The sequence below is a fragment of the Amphiprion ocellaris genome, chromosome 3, assembly GCF_022539595.1.
Source record: "Amphiprion ocellaris isolate individual 3 ecotype Okinawa chromosome 3, ASM2253959v1, whole genome shotgun sequence".
NCBI lineage: Eukaryota > Metazoa > Chordata > Actinopteri > Pomacentridae > Amphiprion > Amphiprion ocellaris.
Genome location: NC_072768.1, coordinates 24,272,871 through 24,292,729, shown reverse-complemented (window position 1 = coordinate 24,292,729; position 19,859 = coordinate 24,272,871). Strand labels below are relative to the sequence as shown.

The 19,859-nt window shown below is 40.9% G+C and overlaps 1 protein-coding gene across 2 annotated transcripts in view; it reads left to right on the top strand.

The window, feature by feature from the left end:
* poc1b (POC1 centriolar protein B) overlaps positions 1-1,862 on the top strand; it is a 53,052-nt gene extending 51,190 nt beyond the window's left edge. For both annotated transcript variants that reach the window (XM_023276611.3, XM_055007610.1), the window contains 2 exons: positions 69-368; positions 1,155-1,862. In XM_023276611.3, the coding sequence (XP_023132379.1) occupies positions 69-368; positions 1,155-1,313 (459 nt within the window). In that variant the 3' untranslated portion in view covers positions 1,314-1,862. The remainder of the gene's footprint in view (positions 1-68; positions 369-1,154) is intronic.
* The last annotated feature ends 17,997 nt before the right edge of the window (positions 1,863-19,859 follow it).

Here is a 19,859-nt window from a genome sequence, read left to right as displayed (position 1 = left end):
GACCTGAGCGGAGCACTTATGTCAGAGAAAATACCCACACAAATTTTCTCTCTCGCTTTCATCTCCAGCTCTTAAACAGTAAAACACACTTGACGCCCACGCAGGCCAGTGCCAACGGTCACCACTCCAACGGTTTGCCGGCGCGTCACGTCGCCAGTTCAAGAGTGGAAGGGTGGAAGGGGGGAGAAAGTGCCGGTAGGGGAGGTTTGACTGCTGGGAACCAGACTGGGCCTGACGGGGGAGGAAAAGGAAGGAGAGAGGAAGAGGAGATAGCACAGACGCACCCACTGGAGGTTCTCTCCGGTCATCCGTCGAGTCTGGACTCTACCCTGCGGCACATTGTTCAACAGTTGGATATTCTCACGCAGGTCAGTTATTGGTAAAACTTAAAGCATCAGCTCAACATACTGACAGGAAGTGACAAATATCAGACATGGAGGAGACAAATCCTCCCACTGCAGTGTTTTTCTCCCAGTGTCAGGTCATATTTACTATTCAAAATGCAGACTCTACACTGTAATAGGTGCCATTTTTCTTTCTGGAAAAGTCAGTCACACCTGTTTTGTGCAGGTGCCAGTGGTAGCTGGACAGAGACATTTTTGCATTTCACATCTTTTATATTTGTGAGCAGCAAGCATAAAATTTATGCACACAAACGAATCAGTCAAAACATAATTTAAGTTGGCTGTACAGTTTTAATGAGAAAATCAGCAACAGAAAATACATTTGCTGTTGCATTTATTTGGTAATTTAGTCAAAGTGGCCATCCATAAAAAATATTTGTTGTGTTTGCTGCTTACCTGAAAGTAATAATTTAATTTGATTAAAAAGTGCAACTCAGGAAACTGTAGACCAATCCAGAAAATATAAATGTTTCATTTCAAAATGGCTGTTACCCTTTTGGTGCAAGTAAACTATGCTGATGAGCTACTCCCAGCATCAAGGCCACAATGTTGCTGTCCTGGCTGGTGTGTCATAGGAGCTGCAATGTCTCTGAACTGTCTATCTTTGGCTCTGTGTTATTTTTCCATAATGCTAAAAGGATTGACTTCAGGGCACTCAGACTGATCTTTACTCGTCTGATTTCTACTTCTATAATCATTCTGTGACTGCTGTATAATTATTCTGCCCTCCCACCACTTCACTTCACACAGACTGTTTCAGTGTTGGAGGAGCGTCTCACCCTGACTGAGGACAAGCTGAAGGAGTGTCTCCTCCAACAATCCCAGATTCTGAAGGATGTGCGAGCATCAGAAGCGAGGCGGAGGACGGACAGCGAGGGGACGGATGGATCACCTGTCCATTTCACTTGAGAACAACCTCACCCTCTATCAGACTGCAGCACAATCACACATTGTGTTGTACTGCTTAACCCCAGACTGCTGAACATGGGTGTGTGTGTGCGATTTTAAACCACCATGGTGGTCTTTCTCAGGGGTCAGTGGGTTAATCAGGATTTGGGCGGTGATCGAAGTGAGTTTTTGACTGCTTGCGTGCGTGCGGGCGGGCGGACATATGTGTGTGTTGTGTGTGTGTGTGTGTGTGTGTGTGTGTGTTGTGTGTGTGTGTAATACCAACATATTCTGTCCATGTCTCTCTGCACTTCTCAAGGACATGTAGCTGTACAGCCAAGAAGACATTCCATTTCTGTGTGTGTGTGTGTTGATGGTACATCCAATCTGGACAGCTGCAGCTATGAAAACAGATGGTGCTTGTCTGCCATATGACCTTTTAGTCCGTATGCGTTTACATGTGTATACTTGTGAATTAGCAGACATTTTAGCAGTTCAGTGTTTCAGCAATTACATTTTTTATAGCAATTTGTTTGCATCTTTGCATAATGCCATTAAATTTTAAACCAAGCTGTGCACATATTGCCTCAAACACACCTCCCCAAATAAATATTATTTATATAAATAAACAATGTATTATATTGCACTAATTCTATTAGTACTGTCTGTATCTTTGTTTGGACAAGAGTCACAAAAACAGAAAAACTAATATTTACAAGCTGCAAGACGACATTGAGACAGATTAGCCCTAATGGATTCCCAATACTGACACTGATTTTTAAATAATGTGTAAAGAATGATAAACAAACAAACAAAAACTATCCTTTTTTACTGAAATTTAGTAAGTGCAGAATCTACACTACCGTTCAAAAGTTTGTGGTCACGCAGACAATTTCATGTTCTCCATGAAAACTCACACTTTTATTCATGTGCTAACATAATTGCACAAGGGTTTTCTAATCATCAATGAGCCTTTCAACACCATTAGCTAACACAATGTAGCATTAGAACACAGGAGTAATGGTTGCTGGAAATGTTCCTCTGTACCCCTATGGAGATATTCCATTAAAAATCAGCTGTTTCTAATGAGAATAGTCTTTTACCACATTAACAATGTCTAGACAGTATTTCTGATTTATTTAATGTGATCTTCCTTGAAAAAAACTTCCTGTCTTTCAAAAATAAGGACATTTCTATTCCCTAAGTGATCCAAATTTTTTGACCAGTAGTGTATCTTGAGAAATACTGCTGTTATGAGTTGGTATGCATTGGTAGGACACTATCTTTATTTGCACCTTAAACTTTGATTGAGTGCCTCATTATTGACAGACAGAATTTTGAGTATAAAAGAAAACACTGTAGCTCATCAACATTAGATTTCGACTTGTGTAAAAATATTGACAACCTTTAGTATCACTTAACTTGAAGTATTTTTATCTTTTCGACTTTGTCATCTGTCGTTTTTAATCAACTGGTAGCAGAAGGTTTCCATGTAACTAATGTACATAAGTCTTATTTGTCACCTGATAGAACTTTTCATATGATTCGTGTCACAGTGTCTCTGACTGTGAAATGCTCTTTCTTGCTCTCACCCAGCGTACAGACGAAAGGTTTTTATGTTTTTCCAGCGGTGGAGATGTGGTGAGCGGCGCGGCCGGGGTGGGAGGAAGCTGTAAAAAAGCCACACAAAGAGGGAGCTCTCTGCTGGCTGCTGTTGGCGCTCCCCACCACATCCTTCCCTTCCTCTATGGCTTTACTGGTTTTCCTCCTCCAGCTCCTTTTTCTCTTTCCTGATTACATAAAGTGGTTCAGCCTGCTGTGAAAAGGCCCGAGTCCAGTTCACCCAAAGCTGAGAGACCACTCATTACATGCAACGTTAAAAAGACAAAATGTTTAAATGGGTGAAACAAATGTTTCAGTTCAAAAGTAAGCACGCCCACAGTTTTCATTCTGCACTTCCTCGCTATAATCCTAACATCTAAAAGGTCTTTAGCAAGGATTACCATGAGCCAAGAACTACATTTTTTTAAACTGAATTCTGAAGATCTTTACCTCTATGTACACCAACAGAGGTAGATAATGCATCTGAATGTGGGACATCTACAAGACATGTCAATATTCATTCCTCAGTATGCATGATGCATCAGTCTGTCCCTCCAACCATTTCCCAACACTTATTTAAAGTTGGGTAATGATGGCAGCAAGCTAAGCAAGGTAGTCCAGAAATACTCCTCCCAAGCAATGTTTCCCAGCTCCTTGTGTGGCATCCCAAGGTGCTTCCATGTCAGATGTAATCTTTTCAGCATGTTCTGGGTCTGTCTTTGTGTCTTCTGCTAGTTTAGACAACCCAGGTGTCCAGGAGGCATGCTGATCAGATGCCCCAAACACATCAACTGGCTCCTTTGGACGTGAACAGAAGTGGCTCTATTTCACGCTCACCCTGGATATCTGAGCTCTTTACTCAGTCTGTAATGCTTAACCCAGCTACCATACAGAGAAAAATATATTTTAGCTGATTGTATTCACAAAATCATTCTTTTGCTCACTACCCATAAGCTCATGGCTATAGCTCATGGCTATAGCTGAGGATTGGAACATAGGACAGCTGGTACACTACCATTCAAAAGTTTGGGGTCACCCAGACAATTTCATGTTTTCCATGAAAACTCACACTTTTATTCATGTGCTAACATAATTGCACGAGGGTTTTCTAATCATCAATTAGCCTTTCAACGCGATTAGCTCACACAATAGTTGCTGGAAATGGGCCCCTGTACCCCTATGTAGATATTCCATTAAATATCAGTCATTTCCAGGTAGAATACTCATTTACCACATTAACAATGACTAGACTGTATTTCATTGAAATAAGGACATTTGTAAGTGACCACAAACTTTTGAACGGTAGTGTATGTCGAAAACTTTCCCTTCATCACCAGTACAGACGAGTACAAGACCCACTGATACCGCACCAATCCACCTGTCAGTCTCCAATTTACTGTCACTCATGAACAAAACTTTGACCTCCCACTGTTGTACCACCTGGGAAATCTGCATGATGCTCAGCTGAATTAGATTGAGAAAGTGGCTGTTGATAGGAGATACTTTTGAAGTATATTGCACTGTAAAATGATGATTGCATTTGGAATGTTGATGTAACTGAGCAAAGTTCTTAGAAGTGTCTCCTTGGAGAGGTGAGAACTGCCCAAAATGACTTTGCAGAAATTTCCCCTCAAGGCCTCAAACTTGTATTACTGCGTCTCTGTAGAAGCATGCAAAAGCATGAGAGCATCACATGCAGACAGTTAATGACCAATTTCCACCTTCACTTCCACTTCGATCTCATTAAGTGCACACAGACCTTGTTTAACTGTGAACACAAATACAGTGTGTGTCTCTTTAGTGCATTGTGAACATGATCCCATAACATGTTAATAGCTTCCTAGAGGAGGGGCTTCCTGTTGATATTGAGGAAGGAGCTTTTACAGCCAGACTTGCCACCAGGCGAAGGCATGGTTGCAGTTTACTGCTGAACCATGTGTGTGTTTGTATTTATATGTTTGTCCTTGAGTTTATGGGCTGTGGAACTGTGTGTGGAAGCAATGTTCTGATGTCTGTCAGCATTACACTAGTACACTGCCTGTCCCAAAAAAAAAAGAAGTCGCCATTTGGATTTAACCAAGCAAATAGGTAAGAGCCTTCCATTAGATAATTACTGCAGTGATGAATATGTTTCAGCTGGCAAAAACTTTTTTAACCCTAGCTGATGCAGTGCATAGCTTCTCGTTTCTGAAACAACTGTCGGAAGACATATCCTGTGGTCGTGGAAAGGATGTTAATCTGTCTCAGAAGGGTCAAATTATTGGCCTGCATCAAGCAAAGAAAACAACAAACAAGGAGATTGCTGAGACTACTAAAATCAGGTTAAGAACCGTCCAATGTATTATTAAAACCTGAAGGATAGTGGAGAACCATCTTTTTCAAGGAAGAAATGTGTTCGGAACAAACTCTTAGATGACAGTAGGAAATCAACAGTAGAACTCATGGCTATACACACACACACACACACACACACACACACACACACACACACACACACACACACACACACACACACACACACACACACACACACACACACACACACACACACACACACACACACACACACATATATATAGGGGCTGCACAGTGGTGTAGTGGTTAGCACTTTCGCCTTGCAGCGAGAAGATCCCTGGTTCGCGTCCCGGCTTTCCCGGGATCTTTCTGCATGGAGTTTGCATGTTCTCCCTGTGCATGCGTGGGTTTTCTCCGGGTACTCCGGCTTCCTCCCACAGTCCAAAAATATGCTGAGGTTAATTGATCATTCTAAATTGCCCGTAGGTGTGAATGTGAGAGTGATTGTTTGTCAATATATGTAGCCCTGCGACAGACTGGCGACCTGTCTAGGGTGTCCCCTGCCTTCGCCTGAGTCAGCTGGGATAGACTCCAGCCCCCCCCCCGCGATGATCTGGGGATGGTCAGGTTCAGCAACGCTATGCTCCCAAAGAATGAGGTCAGCAGGCTACCTGAACATACTGAATGACCAGGTCTTTCCATCAATGGAGTTTTTCTTCCCTGATAGCATGGGCATGTTCCAAGATGACGATGCCAGGATTCATGAGGCTCACTTTGTGAGTGAGTGGATCAGGGAGCATGAGACATCATTCATCATCATTTTCACACATAGATTTGCCTCCACAGAGTCCAGACCTCAGCCCCACTGAGAATCTTCAGGATGTGCTAGTGAAGACTTTGTGGAGCGGTCCGACTCTCCCACCATCAATATAAGATCTTGGTAGAAAATGAATCCAACTCTGGACTGAAATAAATGCTGTGAAATTGCAGAAGCTTATCGAAACGATGCCACAGCGAATGTGTGTCGTTTTCAAAGTTAAGGCGGTTCAATGAAATATTAGAGTGTGACTTTTTGGACAAGCAGTATAAAAAGACTTGTCAAGCTGATACTGACCTTTTTTCAGATATGACTTATTCACTGGTATTTATCTGCTGCAGATATGTTGGACATTCATGCAAAGAAAAATGTAAAGCAAACTTAAGATGAGTCTAACAATTTTACTCTTTCAGAATTTTTCTGTTTCACATTTTATGTTCATCCAAACTATAAAACTATTGTCTGACTTCTGTGATATTTAGTCGTGTAGACAGTTCTCTTTTTTTGTAATTTGTGCAGGATTTGAGATATTAACATTTCACCCCAACACAACAATATTTAGTGCAGGTTAAAGGGTTCTGCTGCAGTTTTACAGATCAGATAATTCACTTCCTTTTAAATGGCATGTAATTCTAATAAAGTTTTATTAGTCTGGGTTTCAGTGGAGAGAGTTAGTGTACCCTCAGGGTTTAGATACTGTTTCATATGTTTTTCCCACTTGAAAAGCAGACATATTCTTGCTTTTGATTCCTTGTACCAAAACATTTCTGTCTGCTTTCAGAAGCTAATCACTAGCCATGAAGCTCCTTTAGATATCATCATTTCACCCCACATGGTAAAGTTGTTGCCACATATCCGGCACAAGGCGGAAAGTAAACATTATCTTTAGCTCCCAACTGATTTGACAGACCCTCTCTTCTTCTCCTCCTCTTCTTTCTCTTTTTCTTCCGCTGCCTACCCATCTCTGAAAAACAGGAGGATTATCTTTTTTGGAAATTCTTCCTTAACCCCCTTTAGGGGATGAGGCGATAAACGGAGGCCAGGGACAAAGGAGGAGGGAGTGGGAAGAGAAAGAAGAGAAGGAAGGCAGTGGAGGAGAGGAGGAACCTGCACTCATGCTTACTGCCTTACAGTGAACTCAGGATATGGCCTGAACAATAATTGATTGTGGTTTATTTAACATGCAAGCCTATTCACACACAGTGACACCTGTTCAAATGGATGCAGGAAGGGCCAGGTAAACACTGCAACCTACCTGCTGCTCAGTGGCTCCTGTTTGTCTTTTGCGTCTCTGTTTGATGGAAAAACGCCCTCTGTTTGCCAGAAGGCTTTAACAACCTGCTTCTGTTGCCCCGCTCATAAAAATAACTAAACAGCTTTCAATTTTTACATGACTGGTAGTAAAAGATGTTACTGCTGATCTGGTATATGTTTTTTCCACCACAAGAGGGAGAGTAGAAAGAAACATTCACCCCAAAGTGATGCACTGTGCAGGAGAAACTGTGAGCAAACGTGTGGTTTGCTGCTGTGAGTTGTGTTCAGAATCCAAAAACTTGCTACAAATCATATAAATTTTAAGTTGGGAAAAACGAATGCCAAGAAGTTTTAGCTTCTCTTTGTGTTTTAAACCCCCATTTCACTGAGAATGGAATAAATGGACCCGAAAATGTTAACATCACAAAGTAACCCCTGTCCCCACCCATAAAAAAACATCTCTGTGTGTCAGTGTTACATATTTAGAATGTTTATTGCCATAAAAAGAATCCCTTATTCCCTCTGTGTAGTCCATTCCTCTCTCCTGGCAGGCAGCAGCTCGAGCCCACATGCTTACCTACAAGTGAGTGTTCTGCTGAAACACCGTAAAACTGCTCTACATTAGCAAGTTGTAAGATTGAAGAAATGAATTCATATATGTTAAAAGCACAAACTGATTCAGAAGAAAAACAAGAAAAACTCTCAGAGTACTCCGGCAAGGCTGCTCAGTCGTATTATTTCCAACAGCTGAAATCTTGAAAAACTTTGTGGCAGAAATCACGGCACTATAGAATGTGGCCATTTGATATAGATGTACCCGCAAACAAACCGACCTCGTGCCGGGCACAGGCGTGTGTTTTACATGTGCACGTTATGTACAGATAGCGAATCGCATGACCTAAATATGTAGCGGCTATCGGGAATTGATGAGACTCAGGAACACCTCCACAATTTAATAAATTGTTCCTTGTATCATTTCCAACAGATAAGCCCCGATAAGTCTGCAGCGGTGGATTTGTAGTATAATCGCAATCATATGATCGTCAGCAGGCAGCTGACGCAGTGTTCACTTGTTGTCATAGTTACAGTGACGCTGTGCCGCTATATCGCAATGATACAGAAATCTTTACCAAATCCATGGATCCAGAGTATAAGCTGCATCACTGCCAAAATCTAATCAAACTGGTCCTTGTGTCATTTCTGACCTTCCCTAAAAATTTCATCCAAATCCATTAGTCCGTTTTTGAGTAATGTTGCTAACAGACCAACAAACCAGCATCGATTGTCACATAACTCCGCTGAAACTTCGCCTCCTTGGCGGAGTCATAATGACATAGGAAGTCTGACAGGATTGGTTCTTCAGGTTTGTCTCATATAAAACCCTAGAAGTCTGAATCTGTGTTGTTTCAGTACACTGTGGTATCAGGGTGGTAATGTTCCAGCAGGGTGCTAGCTACTTATTTTGTGCACAATCTGCTTTCTTGCATATGAAAAACAACAAATGGGCATGTTGACAAGCCAAAAAACCTGATTAACAGAACAAGGTCTTTTAGATAATCAGCTGCTACTCCTCTGCTAACTGACTGTACAATCTCACATAGATTGCCAATTGGAAGTTGATGAATCCCTGATTGTTTTGGCAAATACTTTGATGGGAATGGTGCTAAAATAAGTTTAAATAAAATACACTACATGCAAAAAATGCTGATGACAGCATGACAAAAACTTCTGGCGAGCTGCTTTCCTCTCTGTCTCACCCAGGTGGTGCATCGTAGCAGTGGCTTTCAAAAGGAAAAGTTTTGAGCTTTGAGAAAACGTGAGACTATAGGGGAATAAAAACTTTCCACCTCGTGCAAAATTTTCTAAAGAGTAACATATCTCTCTCGTAGCCGACCTGGCTGACATTTTCAGACAAACTAATGATGTGAATGCGACCCCTCAGGGTAAAAATGTATCACTGCTTATCCCCTCTGACAAAACTGAATCATGGAGCAGCGGCTCACTCATCTGGACAATGACAGATTCAGTGTTTGTTATTATTGGATGATATTCAGAGCGAGAACAATGTGTCAAAAAATGACTGTTGTCATGTGCAGTTTTTTGAAGTATTTTATGTATTGCGGTGTGAGAAGAGCTGCATGTGCATCTGCTGTCTGCTTTTTAAAGTTGGCATGAGTCTGTGCACGTGGATGTGGAAACCACAAATTTGCCTTTACATATCCAGACTGTATATCAACAAGTTTTTAAACGAGAAATCGGCATTGAAATCCTGGTTGGTGAGTGACATTTATTTGGAGCAATTTAAACAGACACAAGAAAAGCACATTCATGCTGGTGGAGTAATTAATGCAGTAATTGATATTCATGCTTAGGTTTACAACATCTTTTAATGTTTCATTTATGACAAAAGACCTGTCAGTAATATACCAAAAACAATCCCTCTTTGAACTTTTCCACTTACTGTCTTCATGTCAGGCTCTTCATTAGTCAACTTTACATGCTGCGTTTCCCCTTGTGACAACTGCTACGACATCAATGCACACAATGAAGACAAATCATGGCCACACAACCAGAAGAAACACATTCTTTGTTTTTGTGCCACGCGGTCCTGAGCAGCAGTGGTCTGATGCAGCAGAGCAGACTGGGACATCTTTGCAGCCTGGTCTCAGCTTTAACACTCATGGCCTGTTTTTACAGGGCTTAGCGTGTTGAAAGCTTATCTCCGGTGGAAAGAGGGGGAGGGCTGGGTGGAGAAAAAAAAGAAAGGAGAGTGGAAAAAGAGAGCGAGCTCAGGAAAAAAAAGCTGACTTCCGCACCAGGAAGGTTCAAAGGGACCTCCGCTCCTGCATGATCTGTTTGTTGTCATTTGATCCCTGAGTTGATTTTCTATCTCCCTCTCTCTCTTTCAGCCTTCCTGTTTCTCTCTTTCCCTCAGAGGAAACAGAGAGATGCATGTACACAAGGCCTCTGACAACAGGTTCAACCTTTCCCCTTCCTTTGCGAGCCAATAAAATGTTATTTGTTTCTCCTCAAACTTCCTGTATCCTGGACACAGTGTGTACTGAGCCCTAAATAGTTTTACTTCCATGGCATATATGTAGTTGAGATTCATAACTAGACTATCTTGGAGTCCAATAAGCCACAAAAGACAACTATAGATTCCTTTTAACTGAATCCCAGCGGTGGTGACCAATAAAAAAAACTAATTAACTGTTAAGCACGGGATGCCATTTCTTACTTGCATACCTTTGGCTAGAGATATTTACATAACATGTCCACGTTTTAAGATCATACAATATTTCCTGAATGAGTTTTGCTGTCTGTTCACTCTGCAGTCTGTGCTGCTACAAAGGGGAATTAACTCCCTGAGAAAGCTTGAGTTTTATCAACCAAACAAGAGACACAGTGAACACTGATTTAGTGATTTGAAGGTCAAAAGACATGTATAAGTCCTGGTTAGAACTGTTCTAAATCTGGTTTAATATGATCACCATTTCACAGAAGGCTGGGTGATGTAGCTGAAAAATCTGTCATAATGAATGTTTCATTTCACTGAATATCAGTAATTATTGATAATATTCAATGACTTACACTACTGGTCAAAAGTCTTAGAACGCCCGAATTTTTCCAGTTTTTTATTGAAATTCAAGCAGTTCAAGTCCAATGAATAGCTTGAAATGGTATAAAGGTATGTGATGAACTGCCAGAGGTTCAAAGAAGGTCAGGTTACCCAAAACCGAACAATAATGTACATTTCAGAATTATACGAAAAGGCTTTTTTCAGGGAACAAGAAATGGGTTAACAACTTAAAGCTGCTCTGCAGCAATGGAGGTTGATCAAGCCCTGAAAGTTGGTGCTACCAAATCCTACAGGTGTCCCAACTTTTCTTGATTACTTACAACCCCCTCTGTCTGCATAAAAGTAGTGTTGGAACACACTGTGGCACAATACCCTCCAGAGCATTATTTGGACAGTATTGTACTTAATAGAATTAGACAATTAGCAATTCACAATAAAAGAGAGACAGACCATCATATTTAAAAATGTAGGTCATTCCTACAGAGAAATTGCGAAGACAGTCAAGGTGTCAGTGAGTACAGTTTTCTTCACGATCAAAAGGCTCTCAGAAACTGGAGGAGACTCTGTCAGGAAGAGGTCTGGACGACCCAAAGTCACAACAGAATGAGAAGACAAGTTTCTGAGAGTCAGCAGCTTCAAGCACAGCTTAATAGTGGTCGTAGTAAGAAATCTGGACAGAAGCGTGAAAGTAAAGCAACCTCCAAGTGCCACACATTTATGGGAACTTCTGCAACAGAGTTGAGAAGAACTTTCTGAAGAATATTCGATTTTGATTGTGGAAAGAATGCCATGAGTGTGTTCAGCTGTTATATCTACCAAAGGTGGCTACTTTGGTGAGTCAAAAGTTTAGAATATATTTTGGTTTCTAAATTGGTTTTTTTTCTTAATTTGATTATTTTTCCTATGCTTTCATTTCAGAGTACTATGAGACATTAACATGCATAATTTCCAACAAAAAACAGGAAAAACTGAGGTGTTCTAAAACTTTTGACCTGTAGTATACTTTCAATAAAAACCAGAAGAAAAACTTTTAATTCAAAATTAATCAAATTACTTTACAATTTACAATTTAGCTTTTTATGGCAGACGGGTAATACAACTAATATCAACACAAAAACCAATTCAGACAACTAAGCGTACACACATGAATAAAAAAATAACTCAGGATAAAGAGAAGATCTCAACTCTATACACATTAAATAAAGAAAGCAAGTAAAATTAGCTTTTGGGTGAACTGACTAACACAAATAAGATCCAATTGATAGAGAATCCTTAAATAAACAGTTAAATGCAGTAATAATAAGCATGGAGCAGGCTAGGACCTACATTATCAAGACTGTTGATGAGCCAGGGAGGAAACATGTTTGAGGTTTGCTCATGCAACTTTCTTTGTGTCTTTGTTATATGTTTTCATGGTGGACTGCATCTTGTGCATTTCAGTAAAACTATTGAATATCCTAGCTGACAATGTTCTAACTGGTATTAATAAAGTGTCTGTCTCAGGTACATGTTGTTATTGTTTCACCACTCAGGTCCAGATTCAACTAGAGAAGACTGTCACTTTCAAATGTAGACATTTGAACGTCTTCTATGCTGCAAATTTCTGCATCGGTGCTTAGTGGGGAACGTACTGAATCCAAGCACTGCAGATGAATAGATCCGACATGGTGGTTCTAATTAGGTCTACCTTGTGGTGGCACTAAATAAGACATGCAGGTCATCCAAAGTCTGTATTTACAGCTCAAACTGCAATAGCAGTTATTTTGTGAGGAGGGGATTTGGATATCTTGACAGGTATAACTGCTCACTAACTGAAACACTGATGCTGTTCGAGTGAAACTTACTCAAGCATTTTACATCAGGTTGGAAGTTGTGGTACAGACACTGACAGAGATGCAGGCTTATCTTTAAGAGTAGATGTATACTGAGTGATTGAAAGCTCTCATTTTAATTGGTGAGGAACCCTGAAGCAAAGTACCAGAACCACAATATGAGGCCTGAGACTTTGAACACTAAGGACCTTAAAATGCATTCAGGGACTGGCCTCCGTCTCACCATTTTTTGACTTCTTCCCAGAAAGCTAAAAACAAACCCCCCAAAAAACATAAAACCAAATATAAATCTCTCCAACTCCCTTCCTCCAAACGCTGCCGGGCTTCCGACATGGCTCAGTTCTCAGTTGTTTTATCTGGTTCCTTTTTCTCTGGAATAAGGGACAAAACTTGGGAACAGGTCGTCTCCGCTGCTCAGATAAGGAAGCGGTGGACTTCCTGACATCCTGCTATGTTATTGGTCCGTGGCCATGTGGGTCGAAGGTCTTTCTAACGGGACACACATCCTTCCCTCGCTGCTGTCCACAAACTGCCAGGTCAGCCATGGCCTCTAATGTGTATTTATTTCAAAGGATATAGTTCAAAATCTTACCCCTGGCCTACAAAGCACTGAATGGTCTTAGACTAAAATACATCCTGGACTTAATATGAAGCATCCAGAGCCCTCAGGTCATCAGGGACAGGTTTACAAAAATAGTGAAGCAGCATTCAGCTATTATGCTCCTCACCTGTGGAACAAACTTCCTGAACACTTGAGGTCGGCTCCAACTGTTGGCTCTTTTAAATCAAACATGAAAACCATATTGTTTACTGCAGCATTCTTGTAGATGCTAAATCTATTGTACATCCACTTTTATGTTTTTATTTCTATGATTTTAATGTAAGTCTACATTTCAATCATTTTTCTGAATGCATTTCTTTGCCATTGTAAAGCACCTTGAATTGCCTTGTGTACGTATTGTGCTAAACAAATAAACATTCCTTGCCTTCATTGTGTGTTAGGAGGGACTGTTGACTTTGTGCTTCTGGAGATAAGAGTGTTAATCATGTCCGTATTATCCACATTTTCTTGGAAACAACATCCAGTCACCGTTAGAGGAACTGTAGCTGAAGTAACTGAAATAATGGCCTTAAACTTTGTGTGTGTGTGTGTGTGTGTGTGTGTGTGTGTGTGTGTGTGTGTGTGTGTGTGTGTGTGTGTGTGTGTGTGTGTGTGTGTGTGTGTGTGTGTGTGTGTGTGTACGTGCACATGCAGAGTCCGAGGAACACAGATTTAACGGGAAGTGCCATCTGGGTTGTGGGTGGCAGCCCTGACTGGCGTATCCTATTTACCCTTCTCACGCACACACACATGGTCAACATAATACTCCTCACTGCTGCTTTCTGTTCAAAATCCTTCACTTCTTTTTCCATGTCATTTTCTTTGTTAGCAACGCTCCCCATCAGAGTCCATACATCTTTATGTTCCTTTCGTGTTTTCTTCATAGACTCGGCAGAATCATATGACCACTAACGCATACTGGGCAAAAATCTGATGCACACAATCTCTCATAGGCTTACCATAAATGGATGTTTTTCTGTACCCATCATTAGTGTGGCATGTCTAAAATATCTGCCAGTATCTTTAATATCTACCAACATTCTCTGTAGCCAACTGTCACAGCCTGCTTATTTTCATCGTGATGTATTTTGCTGATGTCAGTGGATAGCAGAGGAGTTGCGTGAACAGTTTGGCTGTTACATTTCATTTTCTCTCCTGTATCTAAACAAATAAAATTCATTTTAAGATGCAGCATCTCTTGTCTGTCTCAGCCTTCTATCAGTATTTTGCCAGCATGTGTTGACGGATGGACAGGCTAAACTGGAAAATGAAACCTTCATAAGCAGGCTCAAGGACTCAAACTTGGCACCAACATTAAGGAACCATCCATCCATCCATTATCTATACACCGCTTAATCCTCATTAGGGTCGCCAGCGTTGACTGGAGTGTATTCCAGCTGACTTAGGGTGAAGGCAGGGGACACTCTAGACAGATCACCAGTCTATCATAGGACTACATATACAGACACACAATCACACTCACATTCACATCTCAGGACAATTTAGAATCACCAATTAACCTCAGCATGTTTTTGGACTGTGGGAAGAAGTTGGAGTACCCAGAGAAAACCTACGCATGCACAGGGAGAACATGCAAACTCCATGCAGAAAGATCCTGGGAAGACCGGGACGTGAACCGGGGATCCTCTAGCTGCAAGGCGAAAGTGCTAACCACCGAGCCACTGTGAAGCCCCCATCCAACGATGTATTTACAGTCTTACAATTTAAAATGTCATTTAGCAGATGCTATTATCCAAGGCGACGTACGTCTGAGAGTAGACACAACACTGATGTCACTGTTGATTTTTCACTATTGTTTGACTTTTTATGACCTTAACAATCAGTTAATGGAGAAAGACATACGAATATGAATGGTTAATAATGGATGGTTCGTGAATATAGTCAACACATGCAGCTCTAAACTAGTGATTCACAGACTTCCAGGACACTTTCCTTCAGCTGACAGATGTCATAAGAAGCTTACCTGGTCAGGTAAACATGCTCACTAGCTAACCCTTAATAATCTCAGAGTGTGCGCTGGTACACGTAGGCACGGTGCCAGTTACAGAAAGTGGTTATAGTCTTGATTACTACACATGCCAGTGTTTTTAATGTGCCCAGAGTAATAAACTAGTCCAATGTAAAAGTGTTTGTGTAAGCTTTTATCTGCATGTCAACAGCAGACCTCTCATACGTCGCCTTCAGCTGTGCGTTTGACAGACGGGCTGGCAGATCCCAAAAGCGTGATGCTCTCTCTGTTCATGTGAGTAACTGTGTCACTATGCCCTTCTCCCAACAGTTCTCCATGTGTCTCTTCTGTCATGTGTTTGGCTGCAGACGTGAGAATCCTCTCCTGGTTAATAGATTTTGCTCTAAGCCTGCTGTCACAGCCGGTTCCTGAGGACAGCAGAGCGTCACACATCCCACGTCACAGCGGGTTAAGTTCTGTAATTCTACACACCCCTTGGCTCTCTGTGCATACTGAAGAATAAGAATTGATTTAATCACTAAGTGGAGCACATGTACAAAAGATGGGACATGTTCACAGCTTTGCTATCATTCACACAGTGCATGAAAGATGGTATAAGTGAGTGAGATAGGTTTTATCTGAGGTGGTGGCAGAGTTGGGGAAAAAACACCAAACAAGCCGTGAGACAAAAGGAGGAGAAGCTGTTCAAGCAACAGCAACCAAACAAACAAAACGCTCACTTGAAACATCCTGACAGTTTCTCAGCAAGCAAGATTCTGGTCTACAGGGTGTCCTAAAGTCTGGACACATAGGAAATCTCATTAACTATAATTTTTTTTGGCTCCACAGATTAAATATGGCTTTGCCAAAAGAAGAAAGAGTTGAACTGGTACTTCCCAGAGAATCTGAAGGATGGACATATTGAAAGATAGCAGATGAAATTAATGCATGTCATCCAAGGAGGATTCCACTTGGCTTTTCCACAGTGGGGAAGATGGTTAAAACGTTTAAAGAAACAGACACTGTCGTGGACAAACCCTGCTCTGGATGACCAAATGTATCAGCCGAAACTAAAGAATTGGTCATGGCAAAAATTCATGCTAGCCCCCCAAAAATCACTTCCCTAAACCTAACCCTATCTTTTGATGTGTCCATCCTTCACGTCCACTGAGAAGTACCAGTTCAACTCTTTCTTCTTTAAATAAAGACATATTTAATGTGTGTTGGCAAAAAATATATACGTAATGAGATTTCTTATGTGTCCAGTCTTTAGGGACACCCTGCATGTTAACTGAAAATATCTTCCCAAACCCAGTATAGTGATTTGTGATTGTTGATGGACTAAATATCTAACATAGTGTTGCTGATGATTAGGAAATGTTTTAAAAGTAACTCCCGATGTATACTAAAGACCGAAGAGAGATATAATTCAGTGAGCTTCCATCCTATACAGATTTATGTGTTATTATGTTGAATCAGTGGAAGCAAAATCAAACAGGAGAAGAAAAAAATAAAGGCATTTTATGGAACAGAGTAAGCTGTTCTGTAAAATGCCTTTATATATATATATATATATATATATATATATATATATATATATATATATATATATATATATATATTTTTTTTTTTTTTTTTTTTTTTTTTTTTTTTTTTTTCTTAGTTTTATTATTCTGCATAAACCAAGCGCTGAGGATTTTCTCTACAGCACAATGGTAAAACAGGTTGGTATTACTAAGTCTTATAAGTCTGCAGTCTGTGGGATTTCTGAATGGATGTTGCAAGTCCATTTACCCTTTCTAGTACTTTCAGTGCCATACTAAGCTAAAGCCCACTATTCAGCATGTACGTGCCTCTGGGTCAGCTCCCACAATGCACCTCTGGTGTAGCCCACTTCCCAGTATGTGACAGCAGTGTCTCCTCACTTCAGCCTGTTCTGATCCCTTGTTTCTTTCTCCTTCTCGTATCCCTCCAGCTGCTTTACATACGTTACTGAGTGGATTTACAGGACACCTGTCTGCTTTCACTGCTATTTGTGAACCGCCCTCACCAATGTCCTTCTTCATTGTACAGTCTTATGCAGTTTGCTGTGACTTAGGGCACCAGGCAGCCAGAACACTAAAACTGACTCACTGGATGTAGACTGCGGGTATAAGCCTGTCATTGGCCGCTCATTCCAGATGGCTTTTTCCTTACTCCTCTGTTATCTGAGTGTTGTAGTTTACATTTTCTACAGGAAATGACAACAACCTCTCAGCAGCAGCTGACCACACTGAAAGTTTCACATTTTGCAGGGACATGGATCGCTCAGTAAGGCAGCCCTGCTAGTTGTTTTGAGTGGATTATCCATTCCAGTGACAGTACTCGCATCCATTCATGCAAATGATCCACCAAGACAATTCTACTCATAGCTAGCAGCCATGTCCTTCATTTAGCTCTGTCAAAAACAATTGTGATTAGTTTAAAGGAATATAAATGTTATTTTTCCCCTTGTAGCAGAATGATGCTGAGGTGCAGTCAGATTGTCATTATTACTATAGAATGGGCTGGCTAAGCGAGACTATTGTAGTCAGACCACTGATCATCTAGATACAACACCTCAGGCTTGGATCCTGGCAATCTTGGATACTACTTTGACATGTACCACCCACCTAGACATTGTTCCAGACCAAGCATACCCTCTCGTGAGTCTTGCCTTACCTTAAAACCTCCTCCAGATAGACTGGAGGAACACGACAAAGAGGCCAAGACATTGACCAGACCTAAAAACTCTCCAGATCCTAATCAGGCGTCCATGGAATGCATCAAAATAAGCCTGAGGTCCAAAGAGGCCCCATCCAGCAGTCCACACGACCACAGTGATCAGCTGCAAATATAAGGCTGCCAGATACACCAGGACACCCCCCCAGAGGTCCTGGGTCTGTGCCCCAAGCATTCAGAGCTGTTCTGATAGATATATAATAGGCAAGTGGTCTTAATGTTGAGGCATATTGGTGTATGACGTACAGTATAAATTTGGGTTAACCTTAAAAAGAGGGTGAAGTCTTTTTTCTGTGTGTGTGTGTGTGTGTGTGTGTGTGTGTGTGTGTGTGTGTGTGTGTGTGTGTGTGTGTGTGTGTGTGTGTGTGTGTGTGTGTGTGTGTGTGTGTCAACAACCTTGCCGTGCATCAGAGCCACAACCAAAAATACAGCCTTCATTCTCCTTACGCAATAAGATGTGTTCTCTGCAGAGGTCTGACTGTGAATCATCCCATTAGAATAAAAATAAAAGCACAAAATGTGGGTGCACTATGTGTAATGTGCTGCTGGCTTGGTCTGGGCAGGTTGCTTGCAGACATTGTGAAAGACAGGTGAATCTCTGCTCAACAACCTGCAATGTGCCCCACCAAGGCTTTGGTGTCGCAGCTCACCTCATCTCATCTCCCCAGCGTTTTTTTTGACCTTTCCACTCAACATCGGCACAGCAGAGTTGCATCCAATCCTCTGCTGTAACCTGGAAAGTCTCCTCTCCCACCCAAACAAGTTCATCTTCTACCCACATCAAGGGCCTATTAGAGTCCCCAATCTGGCTAAAATTAGACACAGAACCACTTGGTGGTCCTGCTGGATCACTTACTCTACAGTGTTGAGTGGTAGAAAGCAACAACTGTCACAACCACTTCAGAAATGAAGCAAACAAAATAGAAATAGACTGTTACAGAAGCACCAATATGAATTTATCAACTAATTGTTTCCAGTAATTACACTACCATTCAAAAGTTTGGGGTCACTTAGAAATGTCCTTATTTTTCAAAGAAAAGCAATTTTTTTCATTGACAATAGCATTAAACTAATCAGAAATCCAGTCTAGACATTGTTATTGTGGTAAATGACTATTCTAGCTGGAAATGGCTGATTTTTAATGGAATATCTACATAGGGGTACAGAGGAACATTTCTAGCAACAATCACTCTTGTGTCCTGTTGATACATTATGTTAGCTAATGGTGTTGAAAGACTAACTGATGATTAGAAAACCCTTGTGAAATTATGTTAGCACATGAATAAAAGTATGAGGTTTCATGGAAAACATGAAATTGTCTGGGTGACCCCAACTTTTTGACAGTAGTGTATATTCATAATTTTAAAGAGAATGATTTTTTAAAAATAAATGAAAACCTCTTTATTTAATAATATTGTAATTTTCTGTGAATCTGTAAAAATGTCATTGGTAAAGAAGACCAACCTGCAGCCAGAAATGATCACACTGGATGTTTATTAATCCATTATTGCATTTTTAAAGATCTACAGCTTAACTTGGACCTATCATGAGTCAAAAACTATAGAGACACACACATTTTCTTTTCATGTATTTTGTTATCGATTAAGAAATACTGTATACCTTTCCTTATTGCTTTGTCATTTCACATCAAGTTATAAAGAACCTTTGACTGCACTAATGACCTTTATTAACCCTGCTGTTTGTATTAATGTGTGCAAGTGTTTTGGAAAAGCCTTCTTCCTCAACCTTCACTTCAAGCCTCTAATCTGCGACGTGCCAAAGGGAGAGAAAAAAAAAACTCCTTTCCTCCAGTCCCACCCATCCTCCTCCCTCTAATCCCCACCAGGTGTTGGTGAA